Source organism: Sardina pilchardus, chromosome 15 (assembly GCF_963854185.1).
Source record: "Sardina pilchardus chromosome 15, fSarPil1.1, whole genome shotgun sequence".
Taxonomy (NCBI): domain Eukaryota; kingdom Metazoa; phylum Chordata; class Actinopteri; order Clupeiformes; family Clupeidae; genus Sardina; species Sardina pilchardus.
This window is the reverse complement of record NC_085008.1, coordinates 13864425-13884023: the sequence shown is the minus strand read 5'-3', so window position 1 is coordinate 13884023 and position 19599 is coordinate 13864425. Positions and strand designations below refer to the sequence as shown.

The following is a 19599-nucleotide window of genomic DNA, read 5'->3' as shown; positions in this document are numbered from 1 at the left end:
CCCACTGAAGGGGACCTGTGTGACCGTGATTGGTGAACTGGGAGGAAAACGTAGCAGGCGCTAATTTTAGCAGCAAAGGACACTGGGAATAGAAGGGTCACATGGCACGTTTGGCACGACTGCAGCTGTCCCTTGACGCATACCACCATGACCCTCACCAGACTCACACCCCCACCCCCACTACCCACACCCCCACCTCCCCACCCAGACATTGAGAACAATGAGCAATGAGATGTAGAGACATGTTGCCAACAAAGTCTATTTCTGCGTTCCATCAACAGCAGCGCAGATGCATCAGATATCAATCAGGTGTAAAACAAATAAAAGCTGGCGTCTCAGTCTCAGAAGTGAACTCTCGGACGGTATAGGTACTGTGTATTTTCCAGGCAGAAGACTACAAAAAGGTGGTTATCACACATATTCAGCGTCATCAGCATATTTTATTCATTTTTTGTTTAACATTTCATGAGTGACTATTACTAGCCTATTGATTTAATTACTAAGTCATATCCTAAAGGACCACCATTATTATCTACTTTCTTATTCTAAAGGCATCAAACCCTGTGACTGATCTGAAGACCTCCAAAGGGCCAGCCACAATATAAAAAAGGAACGTTTCCTCTCAATTTGAAAGGCATATATGGTCTTCTACCAGTGAAGGTTCTGAATGATCTTTCAAACAATTGAAATATGAAAGCACAGATAGATAGCTGTTCTATAAATATTAGTAGTTATAATATAATATAGGCTAAGATGCACTTCATACCGTCTGTTATAAAAAGGTCATGGGTCCATGATGATGATTCAATGAAGTAGGCTAACCTACATGAGAGTAGACTCAAACAAAAACGTGTAGCAGGTGTGAGCAGACCCAACAGGAATTACAGAGCAAGTTATTCTTGATAAACTGCGTACAGAATGCAAAGCGCAAACAGGGAGTCGTTTTTGAAAATATACTCCACAAATGTGTCCGCTGTGGGACTCCAAATGCCCCTACTTGAGCAGGTTACCTCGCAGTCCTTCACCTGCCCGATGGCGACGAAACAGATGAGCTTGTACCGATCGCACAGCTGGACTTTCACCGCATCTTTCACGCTGTCTGCCAAATCTCTGGCGAGCTCAGAGCAAGATGAGCTATACTCTGCGCCGTCGAGCCTCATCTCCACGATTGATTTCATGACTAACTTTGCGTCCTCTGTTGAGAATCGCTGTTCGGGGAATGGTTGGTATGTTTGAAAGAGCGCTGAGGGATCCAGGTTGTTGTTGGCACTGCTGGGAAAGTTCCTCAAAGACGGCGTTTTAGGGACCGGACAGCGCTCGTAAACTCCACTCTCGTTTCTCGCTAACCAGCTCCGTCTGCGCGCTTCTTGGACCACGGTCGAAGTGCTGCTTTGACGCTGCAAGGCATCTTTGCTTTTGCTGAATTTCAAGCACCCTTGGGCTCGATGTCCCGAATCGAAAAGGCCCTTGCCGTTCCTCGGGGCATCGGAAATACCCTTGCCGTTCCGTGGCGCATCGTTCTGTGACTGTTGCCGTCTTGCGCTTCGCTTCTCTTCCTGCATGTTGAATCTGATAGTTTATCATAAAGTCAAGACGTTATCATACCAAAATGAAACGTCTGTAAGATCAGAATCTGTCTGCGCACCCGGTCCTAGGTGCGTCCGTGGTTGAGTCTTCACAGTCAATGGGGGTCTTGGCAGTCGAATTAATCTTGTGCTGAGGGCTTTTACAACCCGAGACATAGCCTACGTCAGTGCTTTGGAACCGATGGCCCGCAACACTATTGCATTATAAAGTCAACCAAGGAATTATCAGCGCCGAGCTGAGTTTTATATTAACACGTGCTGCTAGCTTTTACTTTAAGAATGATTAAACTCATGTAGTTTGAAGTAAAAGTCTGACCCGCGTGAGAAGACAAAAACAAGAGACTGGACACTTGACCTGAAAGTGATGTCACAGCCACACACCGACAAAGTAAATTACAGACACGTCAACTTTATTAAAAGGTTTTTCAGGCTCCACACACTCATTCACACACAAGGAAATGACACACAGTGACCATTGCAGCAAAGTAACGAAAAGAAATCTCATCGGTCTCTGCCAGTGGCAGTTAGCCCCCTAAATACTGGTAACTTACAGTACAGTTTCCCAAAATGTCAAGCAAACAAAGGTGCTAGGCATCCTACCCATTAACATGATAGTTTAAAAGACAAATGCAGACATCACGTGACAGCAAACAAAAGCAGTTCAGTTCATTCTAGAAAATTAGCACCACAGAAACCATACCTAAAAAGATGCACTTCCGGAAGTAGTTTTTTTTTTTTTTTTAATATTATTTATCTCCACCAGAACCTATAAAGGTTTGTCTTAGAACAACTTTGATGAGGAATTAGTGTAGCTCTTGAAAGCCAGCCAGCCATCACAGATTGGAGTTCTGGAACAGAACTGATGAACGTATACATTCTAAGGAATCATTAACAGTGAGTGGTTCCTTTAAAAGCTGCTCTACATTAAACATTTTTTTCCTGGGAAGACACTGTTACTGGCAAAACATCCGGTAAGACGGAGGACTGCTGTGAAGCTGTTTGACTTCAGGCTTCTGTTAAACCAAAATCCTCACCAAAGGGCAACTGAGATAACCTTCACGGTTTGCGGAAAACAAGGCAAGAACCATTTCTACCTTTCGAAAACAGTCTGAACTTTCTGGGCGCCCGGTCTATGAGGCCTGGATTCTGCGGTTGAGCTGCTTTATGAGGAGAGCAGAGGGCTCTGTAACAGCAAAGGCCCAGACCTGGCAGGTGTCACCACGGCAACATCTGATCTGGAGACAGCAGCTCAGGTGTGATGAAGACAGCTTTTATGAACACAGGAGCCTCAGTGGATATGTATGAGCCGTGTAGTGTGTGTGTGTAGGTGCGTGAGTGTGTTTGCGCGTGTGTTACAGAGCTCCTCACATTCAGGATAATCCACTGGCTCTCGGCTGTGCAACCAAATCAACCAAATCTACATCAGTAAGGCAGCAGGGGGAGAGGCACCTTCCACCACCAGAGCAGCACACAAAGACCTACTAAAGACCGTTAGAGAGGAGTTCCCCCCGCTGGGAGTGGACCAGTGTCTCTGTCTGTGCAGTTGTCCGTACAGCTAAGGGGGGGGTGGGGGGTTGGGAGTGGAGAGGTGGGGGTACGGGATGGGGGGGTGGGGGGGATGGGGGGATGGGGGGAGGTGGGGGGGACCAACCATGCATCAGCCCTCAGTCAGGTAGCTTTTGACACACGTCATGGGGGGGCACGGCTGACGCGGGTGGGGTGGAGGGGGCGGGGGGGGTTTGGGAGGGGCAGAGTTCCTTATTTAAGGTCCAGAACCATGGCAGCTGGGTTCTCCAGGTAGGACTTCCACAGGTTGGAGAAGCGGCACATGGTGGCCCCGTCGATGATGCGGTGGTCAGCTGACCAGCTGACGTTCATGATGTGGGCCTTCACCACCTCGTCCTTAGCGTTGAACCGGGGCAGCACCTAGGGACCAGCACAGAGCAGGATTTTACTCAACGCGTGTACAACAGATTGAGAGCACCAGCAGGTTAGGACCTGTGTACTACAGGGGCACGTTTCCCAAAACCATAGTTGCTAACTAAATTAGCAACTTTGTTGGTTGCAATGCAATTTCCCATTGCCAACCAACTAAGTTGCTCACAGGTTGTGTATTACGGAATGAGTTAATCGGCAAGTTAGCACCCATGTACTACAGAATGAAATCACCAGCAGGTTAGGACCCGTGTTTTGAGTTAGACGAGTGTCTACTACAGAATGGGTGTTCATGTAAACACACTTTTACACATGATGAATTACTGTTCATGTTAAGGCAGAATGGTTATCTGAAGGTGGAGAGGGCTGAGGGTGGAGAGGGCGGTTCATTTTAAGTCTCACCTGAACTTTCCCCAGAGCTCCAATAGACACCTCTGGTGGCAGGATGACTGGTTTTGCATAGGTGCCTCCGATCTAACCACACACACACACACACACACACACACAGGGAGAGAAAGAACATGGGCAATGTGATTGTGCCATTTAGTGCCTGTTATGCACACTGAGGCCCAAACAGCTAACCAACTGCACAGCCAATCAACTGCACAGCCAATCAACTGCACAGCCAATCAACTGCACTCTATAAAATTCACTGGTGGGTTTCTGACAATTGACCAAACCTGCTGCACTATAGCCAAAAAGTCTTTACAATGAAGCAATGAAACAATGAAACATGCTGCCCTACGGCCCAATGCCTTTACTCCAAACTTTGACCAAGATGTGATCCACTAGTGATGACCTCCTGATGACCCTCCCAAGCCTGCCCGCCACTTACGGAGCCGATGTTGGAGAGCGTGAAGGTTCCACCAGTGAGGTCAGCAGCCCCCAGCTGGCCCGCATTTCCCAGGTTCTGCAGGCGGTTGAGTTCCGCGGCGATCTCAAACACACTCAGCATCTGCACATTCTTGACGTTGGGGACCAGGAGCCCCTGAAGCGTGTCCATGGCCAGACCCACATTATGGGATGCCTGGAGCAGCACAGAGAACACATTAACCTGCAGCTCTGATGCTAGCATAGCACACACACACACACACACACAAGGAAGTGAAATATTCTCACACACACACACAATATAGACACACCCTAAGTAAAACATTATTTCTCTCTCTCCTCCTCTCCAACTCTCACTTGCAAGAACATACACATGTGCGCACACACACACACACATGAAAAACAGACAACACACACACACACACACACACACTAACCTTGTATGTAATATTCTGGCATGCTTCGTCCAGAGATGAGTTGAGGATGGGATAGTGAAGGAGGCCCAGAGATGCTGCCTGTTTACAGACAAAAAAGACAAACACACACACATCACTAGTTCTGAGTCAGCTCAGAGTGTGTGTATGTGAGGGGTGTCACATACATGTTGAAACTGGGTGCAAGTCTTTGATATGGCTCAGTTTAAAGAGGGACAATAAGCGGAGTTTGATTAGTCTGCTTTGAGGAACTGGAGCAAGCTAGTCTAGTTAACACCTTGACGAATTGAAGTTTAATTAGTCTACCCTGATGAAGAAGGGCATGAATCAGAGTTTGATTAGTCTGGTCTACCTTGATGAAGAAGGGCATGAAGCTGAGTTTGACGCCACGTGCTTCAGCGACTCCCTTAAGCTCCGCCCTCAGCCGCACCAGCTGCGTCAGGTCGACCTCGTCACAGTAACCGAAGTGGGGAATCTTCAGCGCCGCAGTCATCGTCTTCACCATGGCCTTGTGGAATCCTGAACACACACACGAATGATACATGGAGCACTCAATGGGCACATACCACTCGACCCGGGCAGATCGCCACGTTCCATAGACTGGTATCTCTTAAGTAGTGTTCTCAAACTGGCATTTGTGTAGAGGGCACAAGTGTGTGTGTGACCCAGGAAGTAATAGAACGCAGGAAGTGACCAACTGACTAGAATCTCATAAGTAGTTGCAGAGCCCGTCTACGGAGAGCCTTGCCACTCGCTATTAAGTCCCATTGTAACGACTTTTGGTTGCAGTTCCACCAAAATTCCACTGGGGGCGGTCGCCTGAGTGCAGAATGAATGGGAGCCTATGGAGCTAGACGGCTAAAGTTGGCTCTTTCACCCAATTGTCGTTGAGAGATCTCAGATTTGATTGTAGTTTTTGCAAGTTCAACATTGGTTATAGGTCAAAAGTTGAATGAACGAGTACTTATGTCCTTCCGATTTCTTACAGGTTGAGTTGTTGTTGCCCATACCACGCTAGCATTCTGCTAATGAAGCTTGAGTGTATGACGTCATTTACATTTTAAAAGACGTTTTAAAGCAAACAAGTGACTCTAAAAAATCACCACGCAATACGTAATTTCTTTGCATCCCCTTTCGAAAACAACATTCAAATTCATTGACAAAAAAATATATTTTGAGAAAAGCGGATTTTGAGGGGTATTGCTCCATAGACCGCCATGCATTCTGCACTCCAAATGTAGCGCCTCTAATGGAACCAGCGTAGAACTGCAACGATTTCAAAACCGGAAGTATAACGACAGTGGCAGTTCTCCCCTTATTAGACATTCTCTGGTAGTTGTTATCAAACTGGTATTTGTGTAGAGGGCACAGTTGTGTGACCCAGGATGTAATAGAATACAGGAAGTGACCGAGTGACTGGAATCTCATAAGTAGTTATCAAACTGGCATTTGTGTAGAGGGCACAGGTGTAAGGCGTAAACCAGGAAGTAATAGAATGCAGGAAGTGACCGTGTGTGTGGGCAGCGGCATCTCACCTTTGAGGGGTTCGGTGCGGTCTTTCCCTGTGAAGACGGGTCGGGGGATGACGGGGGTAGGCAGGGGCTGGGGGGCCGCCTTCTCTTTGGGTTTGGGGGCCGCAGCGGTGGGGGCGGGGGGTGGCGGCTGGATCTCGTGGAAGGGCGAGGGGGGCAGGATGGCGCCCGTCTGCTTGGCCAGGTAGTTGAGGATGTCCTCCTTCAGGATGCGGCCATCTCTACCCGTGCCCACCACCTCACTGAGCTTAATCTGGGGGCACAGAACAGGGTCACACCACAGAGATACTTGGTCCCTGGCTCTTCTGCCATGCAGACACTCACACAGACACACAGACACACACACACACACATATGCGCAGACACACACACCGACGCAGAACCACTAAACCTACCCCACACACACCCAGAACGACATACACACACAGACACAAACACAGAACGACGCACACAGAGGAAGACTAGCCACTGCCCTCTCATTATCAACAGCGATACTCTCCGTTACAGAGAAAAGCCCAACACAAGGGTCTAAATGAAGAACTCAATATTTAAACAACAACAAAATATATCATATATTTTGCTAAGTAAACAGCACTCCAGATTTCTCTTCTTACGGATCTGACAGGAGGTAGATAACCTAACACCTGTTTGATTGACAACTACCTAGACATCAGTTTGATTGGCAACTACCTAGACAACTGTTTGATTGAGTCGGGTAATCTGGGCCACAGCTTCCCTGGATAGACATCCGGATCCGTATCCTGCTTATAACATGGTGATGGGATAAGGACACACTCACCAAATCCAGCAGCTCCTAAACACACACACACACACACCGCTCGGCCTGTCCCTAATCCAACTCCCAGAGCCGCTCCCCTTCCCCCACCAGTAGCCATGACAACAGGCCCCCGTTGGTGGGTAATGTAGCTGTAACTGCCCGTGTGACTGCCATGCCTTGTGTGAGATGGGGTGATCTTTACTGTGTTTGAGTGTGTGTGTGTGTGTGTGTGTGTGTGTGTGTGTGTGGAGAGATCACTCCACCAAGCAAGCTGTGCCAAACAGCACCATCCATCAGGAGGCTGTCTACTGCAGACCTTCAGGCTCAACCAGATGTCTCCTCACACACACACACACACACACACACACACACACACACACACACACACACACACACACACACACACACACACACACACACACACACACACACACACACACACACACACACACACACACACACACACACACACACACACACACACACACACACACACACACACACACACACACACACACACACACACACACACACACACACACACACAGTTAACAGCCTTAGAAAACAACAGGCAGAGAGAGAGAGTGTGTGTGTGTGTGTGTGTGTGTGTGTGTGTGTGTGGCAGAGGTCCAGCTAACACTGCACTGTAAAAGGCATTGGTAGCAGCTGCCCACGACAGATAGTGGACAGTCATGGAGGAGCGCTCAGAGATGTTGATTCAGCCCAAACCTCCTGGACTCATTTACAAGAAGACATCCCTCACAGCACACACCAAATCTCATCTTAAACTCTCTGGGTGGGTGAAGGAGAAACCCCCAAACACACACACAGACTAAATCTCATCTTAAACTCTCCAAACACGGTGGGTGATGAAGAAACACCCCCCCCCCACACACACACACACACACACTTTCCGAAACAAATCCCTACTCACTCCCCCTCCATTACAGAGTTAACTTGGGTGGGAGGCACCCTCGCAGCTAAATGAAGTTCCCTTGATTAGCATGTAGGGTTATAATACCACACTCTCCCTAGCAGAAGCTGCTCATCACAAAACTATGGATTTGTTTACAATCCTATCACATTAAAGGTATGAAAAGCCCAAAAAATAAATAACCACTCAATAATCCACTCACGTTGTTCTCCATGGCCAGGCGTCTCACAGCAGGTGTGGCCTGCGTCTTGTGGCCTCGGATTTCCTGGTGTGTGTGTTCATCGTGCGAAACGGCAGGAGTCTCTAACACATCCTCCTCGTGAGCCACCTCTGCAGAAACACACAACCATAGCAGCGGCAGCTGTTACACACCAACAGGACCTCATTCACACATGTCTGTCTGTCTGTCTGTCTGTCTGTCTGTCTGTCTGTCTGTCTGTCTGTCTGTCTGTCTGTCTGTCTGTCTGTCTGTCTGTCTGTCTGTCTGTCTGTCTGTCTGTCTGTCTGTCTGTCTGTCACACACACACACACACTGAAGAAGCTGTTACAAATGACGATAGCAATAATGGGAGAGAGGAAAAAGGGCATTTAGAATTGACAACGCAATACCTACAACTTTACAACACTGAACACCTGAGCTAAAAATCATCATTATTAGTTTAGTCAATTTTGCAATCAGAATGTGTCAACATTAAGGGGATTTACAATTGATAAGACTTTGAACACCAGAGCTAAAAACTTTCATCATTATTAGTATAGTCAATTTTAGAATCAAAATGTGTCAATGTTAACAGTGCTTCATCCCTTCTCTACCAGCGAGTCCAATGGCACGCTTACCCGGTCCACCTTCAGTTTCTATGTCAACCAGCGGCGAGCCCACGAGCGCTGTGGCATCGATGTCGTGGTAGATCTTGCGTATGACACCATCGTAGCGACTGGTGATGGTGACCGAAGCTTTGTCACTCTGGACCTCACAGATGCTGTCGAACTGAGACACCTTGTCTCCCTCCTTCACATACCTACACCAAAGAGACAAGACACCGTACACAGCCATTTTCAAACAGGCAAGGAATCCCATGCATTCACTTTGGTAAATGTAAATGTAGATCAGGTTTGTAGGCCAAGTATACTTGCGTATATCTCTGCATTTATCCGATCCATGAATTAGTGAACACACAGAGCGCACAGTGCGGTGAAGCACACACTAACCCGGATCAGTGTAGCCTTGCTACAGCGGCACTCGGGGAACAGCAATAGCAACTCTAAACAGCCAATGGGCCAAAACAGGCAATGAAAGCCTCCATACAAACATATCTAATTAACAATGCATGGCTGGAGCCCCAGCCGTGGCGCTACTGGCTGGGGCACCTGCACCGCACGCCGGCAACCTGGGTTCGATTCCCACCCTGTGGTCCTTTCCGGATCCCACCCCAACTCTCTCTCCCATTCACTTCCTGTCCCCCAACAAATATACTTTAAAAAACAATGCATGGTTGGATTGCCCTTGAGAAACCTTCCTCAGACACAGACCTAACACAGACAAATCCTGACCTGAGAGCTATGGAAACATAGCCTGGCTGTCACCAGACTAAGCTCAATCTATTAAAAGCAACACTAAAGCACTTTTCCCTGTCGTACACACGCTATTTGTTTATCCAGCAAATAACAATATAGGATATTGGTAGAGTATGTTGCAAGATTTTATGAAAGTATGATGTATTGCGACATCGAAGCAAGTCAAATTTGTAGTTTCTCATGTCATTTTATCAAACTACAGATACGCTACCCAATCTGGTAAAGTAACATAGTGCGGTAGAGGGCAGCGAAGTGAAAGCAGAAGTGACGTTCACCCTGCTACGAGTTGATGATTATTTTAAGGTACGAAAAACTCTTTGGTGTTGCTTTAAGATTGGACATTGGTTTGGGGAGTCTGCGCTGTATTCTACTGCACAAGAGGCATGATCAGTTAATTCTCATTGAGACCTATAGTCTCTTGAACCAATCATACCAACGATCCGGGTGTGCCTGGCAGATGAGCCAGTTTGCGATTGGTACCAGCAAACATGGACAGGAAGCAGGAGAGGTAAATGTGAAGGTTTCCAGCCTGGGCTGCAGGGCGAAATCTAGTCGCTGGCAGATTGGGCTGAATTTACATCACATCCTCCTCTCTGACATGGGCTCTAATTTGATGAAATCCAAATAACAAAAAAATATGTCGAATGTCTCCAGACTGTATATGTGTGCACCCTGGTGTGGATCAATTAAAACAAAACGGATAGCTTTCTCAGAAGAGAGGAGTTACTGATGTCTGCATTTCCATCTCTACTAAAGGATCTCACTTGTCTTAGTGAGGATTATTCAAGTGGGCATGTTTTCCCGCTGATGAAAATTTCCTTTGCGCTTTGAAAAAAAAGTCCAGGTGAGATATTGTACATTGTATTGAGTGGCCATATGATTGCAGACATGCAATTGAAGAACTATGGCGCCCCCAGTGGGTGCTTGGTGAAGTCACACTTTGACTTTCAAGGAAACTCTCAAAGTAAAACAAGATACCTACCATTCCTTTACGGTTACTTCCCGAATGCCCTCCCCGATGTCTGACAGTTTAAACTGCAAGACCGGTCCAGCTGCAGCTGAAATTAAAGACAACAAGAGGTATTGTTTGAACAGGATGTTATAAAGTCATGATCACGCGTTGTGCACATAACACCACACAAGTAGACACGTACCACAACTGGATCGGAAGTATCGGTGTTGCGTCGGGATTGTGATGGAGTAGGCATGCGGTGGTCGCTCGAGACGGGTCGGACGAATCCGTGAGCAGTACCGTTTGAACTGGTGCGCAGACGCCTACCAAGGACATATAAACAACACCAACACGTTACAGTGCAATTTCCACTTCGTACAGGACACCAACACAACCTGGTTGTTTTGTGCGACCAGACGCATATTACCAAACTGTAACCGTGGTTACTGTTCACAATGTGCATGTCCGCCGGTAGGATGGCCAATGTCAATCAACATGAAGCACGCTGGAAGTTTACAGAGCCATCCACGATTTCCCTCAATGACAGTTCGAAAAGAAAGGCATTTTATTCATGTTTTTCTCATTTGCCTTCTCAGTTATTACAGACTGGACAATTGCAGTCAACTTGTTACTACTGATCGCAGACAAGTTAAATTACTGTAACAAAAACGTAGGTGACACGACAACATCAACAATGTGCATGAGGTGCCCTAGGAGTTTGACTACATGACACCAACCACCTAGTATAGAGCAAATACTAATAGGTCCTGCAATCAAACACTAAAACAAGTAAACACGTCTCACGTAACAACCTTTGTCCAAACATTCAAGGTACGGAAACTAAATAAAAAGCTTGCAAATACGGCGGGGATATCGCTAGCCAGCTAAAGTTAACGCCGATGGCTCACTCACACCACTTAACTAACGCTACAAGTCACTTACTCATCGTTTCATTTTATCACCAGTTTTGAAACATGGCGGTCAGCGAACATGCATCTGGATCTGGCAACAGTAATATCTGTGAATGCATAAGTCATGAAAACCTACCAAACGCCTCACAAGAGTGAATGAACCCCTCAGTGTGATAACCGCAGCCATCTTTACCCTAGGTTCTCATCATCCGGAAATGACATCACATGCACGCCCCTCAAGAAAAGCCTATCATAAATCGACTACATCAGGGCAGGTTCAGCGAGTCTCAATATGTCCTCTAGGGGGCCACGTTTATTCATAGGAACATAAAATCAGACATTGAACTGGAGCACCCTATCAGACAGGAGAGCAGACGCTCCCTCGCACTTGTTGACGCAGACCCGTTTGGTAGTGGAGTTTTGTAAAGTTATCCTTGCTAATTTATCTGACATATTTTCACCATGTTCTCCAAAGTTGGTTCACCCTGCTGAAAAAATGCATCATAGCAAGTAGACTTCTATTTTTTGATGGTCTTTACTTATTTGGCTGGTATGACCACTGTGATATCAGTAGTATGGGCCAGCTAAACCATCAAAAGCCTATTATATCTTTATAAATTGGTCTAGCTGATTTTCCCCTTCGGCAGGGCATGTTATGGCATATGTTGCCTGGTCTCCTGGTTAGAAATTATACATAACGATTCAGTCAATAATACTCCGTGAATAGACCATTTAAAAAAACCCTTAGCAGCCCTTTCTACAAACCTGAAACTTGAGCCTATCTGACTGATGAAGTGCATTGCATTGGTAGAAAAATATGTTGTAACCCACTGTTAGGACCTGCTGTAGTTGCTCAGTGAATTTATTGCCATTTATAGATCCACTGTAGGGTACTTGCCGCTGTCCTCACAGGATAAGATAAACTTCGAAGAGGACAGTACTTGAATGTGTAATCACATGTTTGATTTAAAAATAAAAAATAAAACTCTTGGGGATCTTACGTTTTCTGGGAAACATTGTGCTTTGATGCCGAGGGCAGCGTCAGCGCTATCTGACTGCTGCAGACGAGATGCGCGGAGGAGCCTTTTGGCCCTGAAACCACAGATCATTGCTGAAACTTTCTCAAACAATGCGCTGCCAGCCGGCGGCGTCATGTTGGCCTACATTTGCGCATGCGTCAAGCTTTCTGGCGTTGCAGTGTGGCAAGTCTACTGGAGCAAGCAACGCGATTACCTCAGAAACTGAGTCATCCTGCCCGATTTAGACATTTATTTATCACTTACAGTTTGCAGAACTGTCCAGCGACCACATTAGACGATTTTGTCCCGGGTTGTTTGGCTAGCTATTACGCAGGAGAAGATTGTGCAGAGTGCGCATTGACTCTGTTGGGAACTTCGCGATTGTCTCTCAGCATTGTTTGTGCTCAGCTGCCGGCTAACACCGTTTTTGCCGTTTGGAGGTCAGGCTTCCCCACAAGCGTAGCTGTCCAGCTACAGCATCTTCTCTCCTCGCAGAGATACAGCGCATCAGTACAGTTCTCAGAGTGAAATTGTGGACAAGTTTGGGTAATTTTCTTTCTCTCTCAAAAATGGCCGCAACAACGTTCGAAATGGACGGAAGTGTGATGGAGGGGGTGAGTAGGCTCTTTTTACACAACAACTAACTTCTGCATATATATTTGAACATTTTGGACATTCTCTTGTCCAACTTTCTGTTTTATTTAACAATTCACCGGCGACCGATGTTGATCTCTTTCAGGGAGGCCAAATTTTGAGATTGTCTGCTGCTCTTAGCTGCATTCACGGCACGTCAATCAAAATAAACAAAATTCGAGCTGGCAGAAGCACGCCAGGTTTAAGGTAAATGTAACTCTGTGTAATTTTGTTTAATCATGTTCCACATTCTGCTGATTCATATTTTGCATGAAAGTTGTAAGCGGCAGGCTGGCGACCTGGGGGTCTCGATCCCCACTCCACCCCCTCCGTAGAGAGAACTTGTGAATCGCAAAACAAAGCAAAGTTGGACTGAGCGCCGTAGAAGCGCTAATGTTACATCCATCAATTCCAAAATATCCCGGGCCGCATTAACCGAGTCCGTGTAGTAACGGTGTACCGTTAGGCACCGTGTATTTTAATTTATCCACTCTAAAAGCCGTTTCTCATCCATTTTTAACGGCCTCCTTTGTTACTTGTAAGCACATGGCATCGACATTTTCCACTTGAAGTGTTTATGCAGATTATTTGATAGTTTTACAGAAATGACATCGACTACCTTTTATATGTGTAACTATGATGGAGAATGATCAGAAACAAAGGCTTTGTTGTTCATCTAAAAATGCTAATGATCAAAGTTATGTGTTTAAATGCTAAGTCATCCATCTAAACTCGAGTGTTGTGTTGCTGAAGGGTGTCTGATGAGGACTGTGTGCTGATGAAATGTTAAATAGTAACCGCACTTGATGTAAACTCGAACGTTTTGTTTTTATTGCTGTCCTCTCCTCCCCTCCCCACTCCTTTTCTTCTCTCCCCACATCTCCCCTGTCCTCCTCCTCTTCTCTCTCTTGCCCTCTCCACTCCTATCTCCCCTCCTGCCTCCTCTCCTCTCCTCACTCCTCTTTTCTCCTCCCCACTCCTTTTCTCCTCTCCCTACAACTCCTCTGTCCTCCTCACTCTTTTCCCCTCGCCTCTCTTCCTCTCTCCTCCTCTCGTCCTCCCCAGGCCTCAGCATCTGATGGGTCTGGAGCTGGTCAGGGACCTGTGCGGTGGCAGTTTGGAGGGCGCTGCGATCGGATCCACAGAAGTCACTCTCTCTCCTGGCACAATCAAAGGGGGCAATCACATCGCCGACACCCAGACCGCAGGGTAAGTCGGCATACAGGTGGACGCACACACACACACACACACACACATACACTCACACACACGGTTGGAGATTTAAAAGTGACTGCTGGCATCCCTTGGGGGGTCACTGCTCGTAATCAGCACTATCGATTACACCGACTGACCCTTTGAGCAGGCCCGCTGTTACGTTAGCACTGCTGTGATCACTGATGTGATGTGATGAGAAAAGCGAGACATGATTTAACAGTGATCAGCTTGTCATGTTCTGAATGCCTGTTGTCAGATTGAATATAGACCATATTAGATATATGTACTGTACTACTCACAAAAAGTCAAGGCTGAAATTTCGGATGAAATTTGTTAGCCTTTGTTTCAATAAATTGTTTGAGATGAGGAAAAATACTGAAATCACTTCTACTGAAATGCCCTACTTTCATGATATATACGACTGTAGCTTGAACTTTTTCCATTTTCCATAAATTTCACCTGAAAGCGAGATATCCCTGACTTTTTGCTTTTTGTGAGTAGTGTATACACTTGAATCATTTATTTTTCAGATGGGTTTAGTCAGTTGTTGATTGTTGTAGAGAGGTGTGCTGCAGATGGTGGCTAGACTAAGTGTGTGTGTGTGTGTGTGTGTGTGTGTGTGTGTGTGTGTGTGTGTGTGTGTGTGTGTGTGTGTGTGTGTGTGTGTGTGTGTGTGTGTGTGTGTGTGTGTGTGTGTGTGTGTGTGTGTGTGTGTGTTCCTGCCCGTTCCCTACAGGAGTGTAACACTGCTGATGCAGGTGTCGATGCCGTGCGCCCTGTTTGCCCAGGGTCCCTCTGAGCTCTGCCTGAAGGGCGGCACCAACGCCGAGATGGCGCCACAGATCGACTACACCCTCAAGGTAGGCATAGCTCCACCCCCCTGCCCTCAGGGAACGCATACACGTGGAGCCACACACACACACACACACACACACACACACTTACTCTCACATAATGGGTGTGGCCCTCTATTTTGCAGGTGTTTAAGCCCATCGTGGAGAAGTTTGGGATAAACATGGACTGTGACCTGCGGATGAGGTGAGGTTCTAAGTCTTCTGCCGTGTTCTGCCATGTTCTATGTTATTTCTGCGGAACTGGTGTGTACATTGTTGTGGATAAACAGCGTTTAATGATTAAATGTCTCTCTGGTGGTGTGTAGCCATTGAGTGTTTGCCTTGGCTGTGTGTGTGTGTGCTTGCTCTATTTAGCATTAGAGTGTTCTGTTGTGGTGTTGGTGTGTGATGTGATGTTGATATTTTAGTTGGGTTTAGTTTTATTCTTGTTTAGTTTTATTTTATTATTAAAATTAGTTTTAATCCGTGTGTGGCAACTTGATCATGATTGTGTGTGTGTTGTCAGGGGTTACTACCCTAAGGGTGGTGGAGAGGTGGTGCTGAAGGTGAACCCGGTTAAAGAGCTCAGCCCCATCAACATGATTGAGCGCGGAAACATCACCAAGATCTACGGCAGAGCCTTCACAGCCGGAGTCCTGCCCTCCAAGGTGAACACACACTGCAGCACAGACACACACTGGAACACCCCCTCCCTCTCTCCATAACCCCTCTCCACACACACACACACACACACACACACACACACACACACACACACACACACACACACACACACACACACACACACGCATACATACAAAAGTGCACCAAGCTCACACTTCCTGTTGTGGTGACTGACCCAGTTGCTACAGTGTGCGTGTGTTGGATCCCTAGCCCTGTGTGTGTGTGTGTGTGTGTGTGTGTGTGTGTGTGTGTGTGAGAGAGTGTGCCTCTATGCTGACTGACCGCAGTCCTCCTGTAGCTGGCTAGGTGTGTGTGTGTGTGTGTGTGCTGACCCCTGTCCTCTGTTGGTCCTGTAGCTGGCGAAGGACATGTCCACGGCAGCGGTGCGCGCCATCAGGAGGGAGATCAAGGATCTGTACGTCAACATCCAGTCCGTGCAGGAGAAGGAGAAGGCCTGCGGCAACGGCAATGGCATCATGTGAGCACACACACACACACACACACACACACACACACACACACACACACACACACTTACACACACACACGGCTCACACCTTACCTTGGTGTGTGTGTGTGTGTGTGTGTGTGTGTGTGTCAGTTGTTGTTTATCTGTTAGAATGTGACACATGTAGCTTGGCTTTTGTCCTGGGTGCAAATATACTTGGGGCATGACTGAAATGATGACATCTCACATAGATGATGTGTGTGTGTTTGTGTGTGTGTGAGTGTGAGAGAGATTGGTGTGTGTGTTCTGTGTATGACTCATAGTCTCTTTCTGTCCATGACAGCATCATCGCTGAATCCTCCACTGGCTGCATATTTGCTGGCTCTGGTCTAGGGAGGAAAGGTGAGTGGAGTAGTGTTTGTGTGTGTGTGTGTGTGTGTGTGTGTGTGTGTGTGTGCGCGCACACCCATTCCCATGTGTGTCTCCAGCTTTGGGAGTTTTTGTTGATGTGGACAGATGATAGTGCAGTTGAGGGGGGTGAAGAGTGCAGTGTGCAGAGTTGGCCTCTAGGGGTCAGTGTGTCCAAGAGAAAGACAGATTAGGGTCAGGGATGCACATCAGGACCAGCAGACAAACACACACACACATACACATACACACACACACACACACACACTCACCCTGTCTGTCTCGCTCATACACACATCTTACACACACACACTCACCCTGTCTGTCTCTCTCATACACACATCTTACATACAGACATACACACATCTTACAAGAGTTTAGTCTGATCTGGACCTAGTCCACCGGACCCTGGTGACACTTTTCCCAACATCTATTTTGGATTGGACCGTGAAATAAATTACTCTGGTAATACATGATAAGTAAAATATGAATGTAAACACTAAAACTGTGCGTGTGGTTTAGGTGTCTATGCAGATAAGGTGGGCATTGAAGCTGCTGAGATGCTTCTCAGGAACGTCCGACACAACGGCTGCGTGGACGAGTTCCTTCAGGATCAGGTGAGATGTGTGTGTGTGTGTGTGTGTGTGTGTGTGTGTGTGTGTGTGTGTGTGTGTGTGTGTGTGTGTGTGTGTGTGTGTGTGTGTGTGTGTGTGTGTGTGTGTGTGTGTGTGTGTGTGTGTGTGTGTGTGTGTGTGTGTGTGTGTGTGTGTGTGTGTGTGTGTGTGTGTGTGTGCCCCCTCTGGGGGTCATTGGATCTATTCTTTCGTAATGGCATCTCGGTATACAAGAAAAGAAATGCAAAATCCAAAAATCCAGAATGAGAAATTCAGCGAGTTCCCTTTCTACCCCCCTCTCTCTGTAGCTCATCATCTACATGGCCCTGGCTAAGGGGACGTCTCGCATGCGTACCGGCCCCATCACCCTTCACACACAGACCGCCATCCACGTCGCCGAGCAGCTCACCAAGGTGAGGCAGCCGCCGCCATGACAACCGTTTCCAACCGGCCTGTTTCCTCCTGGTTAGAGGCTGTGTTCACTCCTCGGCTCCGCTTGAGCTCCTGATGTAGAAGGGGTTCTAACACCGGTGTTCTCAGACAATGTTCTCTGCTCTGTTCTATGTTCCTCCAGCTGTTCTAATATGTGTTCTGTTCCTCCAGCTATTCTAATGTCTGTGTTCTCTGTTCTATTCCTCCAGTTGTTCTAATGTCTGTGTTCTCTGTTCTGCTCTTTCTGTTCTCAGGCCACGTTTGCGGTCCGCAAGGCGGAGGATGAGAACGCCAGCAACGACACTTACATCATCGAGTGCCAGGGAGCAGGCGTGGAGAACCCCCATCTTTGAACACACACGCTCACACACACGTACGCACACACACGTACGCACACATACGTACACACACACACACATACACACACACGTACACACACTACTGTTATCCGTTGGTCGGGGGGGGGCGGGCAGGCAGGCTGACCCCCACCCCCCTCACCCCCAGTGAAGGAGTGATCATTAATTTCTAGTCTGTGCCCCCCCCTCCAGTAAGCCCCCCCCACCCTCTCTGTGTCTCAGGGCTTATCCGTACACTGTAATGTCCATTCCTCTGACCTCACCTGCCCAGCTACCAATCAGGAAGAGACTTCTCTCTGCTCCCCTCACTCATAGCCAATGAGCTTCTCTCACTCAGTCTCACTCACACACAGAGATCCTCTCCCAGAACACTTCTCCCCGTTTCTCACTACACCAGCTAGTGCTGTTAACGTAGGGCAGCCAACAGGGTCAAACAGCATACTTAGCCAGAGTAGTGCACTGCATCTACACGGATCATCCATATTAAACTGGAGAAGTGTACTGCATCTACACGGATCATCCATATTGAACTGGAGAAGTGCACTGTACACATATCTTCCATACTAAGCTGGAGTAGTGTACTGTGTCTGTAAGGATCATCCATACTAAACTGGAGAAGTGTACTGTATCTACACAGATCATCCATACTAAACTGGAGAAGTGTACTACACAGATCATCCATACTAAACTGGCGAAGTGTACTGTATCTACACAGATCATCCATACTAAACTGGAGAAGTGTACTACACTGATCATCCATACTCCATGTGGGGACCACAAAGCTGCTCCTAGAGTCTCCTAAATTATTTAAATTCTTTTGTTTTCTGTCACACTGAGTGCTCTCGAGGAAACACCCAGCTGGGGGGGTCTAGGAGGGTGTGTTCCTCAAAAAAAAAGGAGGGAGGGGTGGGGGGGGGGGGGGGAGACGAGCACCAGTGTTGATGCCACAGGAGGGCTGTAGCATCGTTGACTGACTGTTTACATGGCATTATTTATACACGTTGGTGTGTGGCCGCGAGAGTGAATGAAAATGTCTTTTGTTTTTTACTTTTATTTTTGCTTTTTTCTTTTGTTCTTTAGGTGGTCATGAACAGTATGTTTTCATTTTGAGATTGTTTTCATTTTGTTTTTGGGGAGAAAAAAAAAGAGTGAAATAAAAATGGGGAATTACTGGTTTGGCCTCCAACCTGTTGAGTCTTTATGAAGATGTGACACACACACACACACACACACACACACACACACACACACACACACACACACACACACACTTTATGAAGTGCACATACACTTCCAACCTCTCAACTCTTTATAAACATTTACATACATGTACAAACACACACACGCGCAGCCAACCTCTTGAGTGCATACTGTATGTGTGTGAGTTTCAGCTCTCCTGTCTTGCTGTTTACAGGGCTGATATGAGAGTTTGACCTTGCAGAGGTTTATGACCAGCTTGTCATCTGACGGTCTCGTGTGTGTTGGAAGT

General features: G+C 47.1%; 2 protein-coding genes across 2 annotated transcripts; one reads left to right on the top strand and one right to left on the bottom strand.

Annotated features, from left to right (window-relative positions):
* Positions 1-1979: 1979 nt before the first annotated feature.
* dbt (dihydrolipoamide branched chain transacylase E2) lies at positions 1980-11699 on the bottom strand. The gene is made up of 11 exons (XM_062515596.1): positions 11605-11699; positions 10760-10880; positions 10588-10663; positions 8868-9049; positions 8233-8360; positions 6322-6571; positions 5139-5305; positions 4790-4867; positions 4357-4548; positions 3924-3995; positions 1980-3512 (listed from the first exon to the last, which is right to left on the bottom strand). Exons 1-11 carry the CDS (start codon positions 11653-11655, stop codon positions 3345-3347), a joined length of 1485 nt encoding a protein of 494 aa, XP_062371580.1. The 5' UTR covers positions 11656-11699; the 3' UTR covers positions 1980-3344.
* Positions 11700-12627: 928 nt separating this feature from the next.
* Positions 12628-19001, top strand: rtca (RNA 3'-terminal phosphate cyclase). Its single transcript, XM_062515595.1, has 11 exons — positions 12628-13101; positions 13227-13327; positions 14186-14329; positions 15072-15195; positions 15315-15373; positions 15695-15836; positions 16209-16330; positions 16644-16702; positions 17231-17325; positions 17631-17735; positions 18009-19001. The coding sequence occupies exons 1-11, from the start codon at positions 13057-13059 to the stop codon at positions 18105-18107; spliced, it is 1095 nt and encodes a 364-aa protein (XP_062371579.1). The 5' UTR covers positions 12628-13056; the 3' UTR covers positions 18108-19001.
* The last annotated feature ends 598 nt before the right edge of the window (positions 19002-19599 follow it).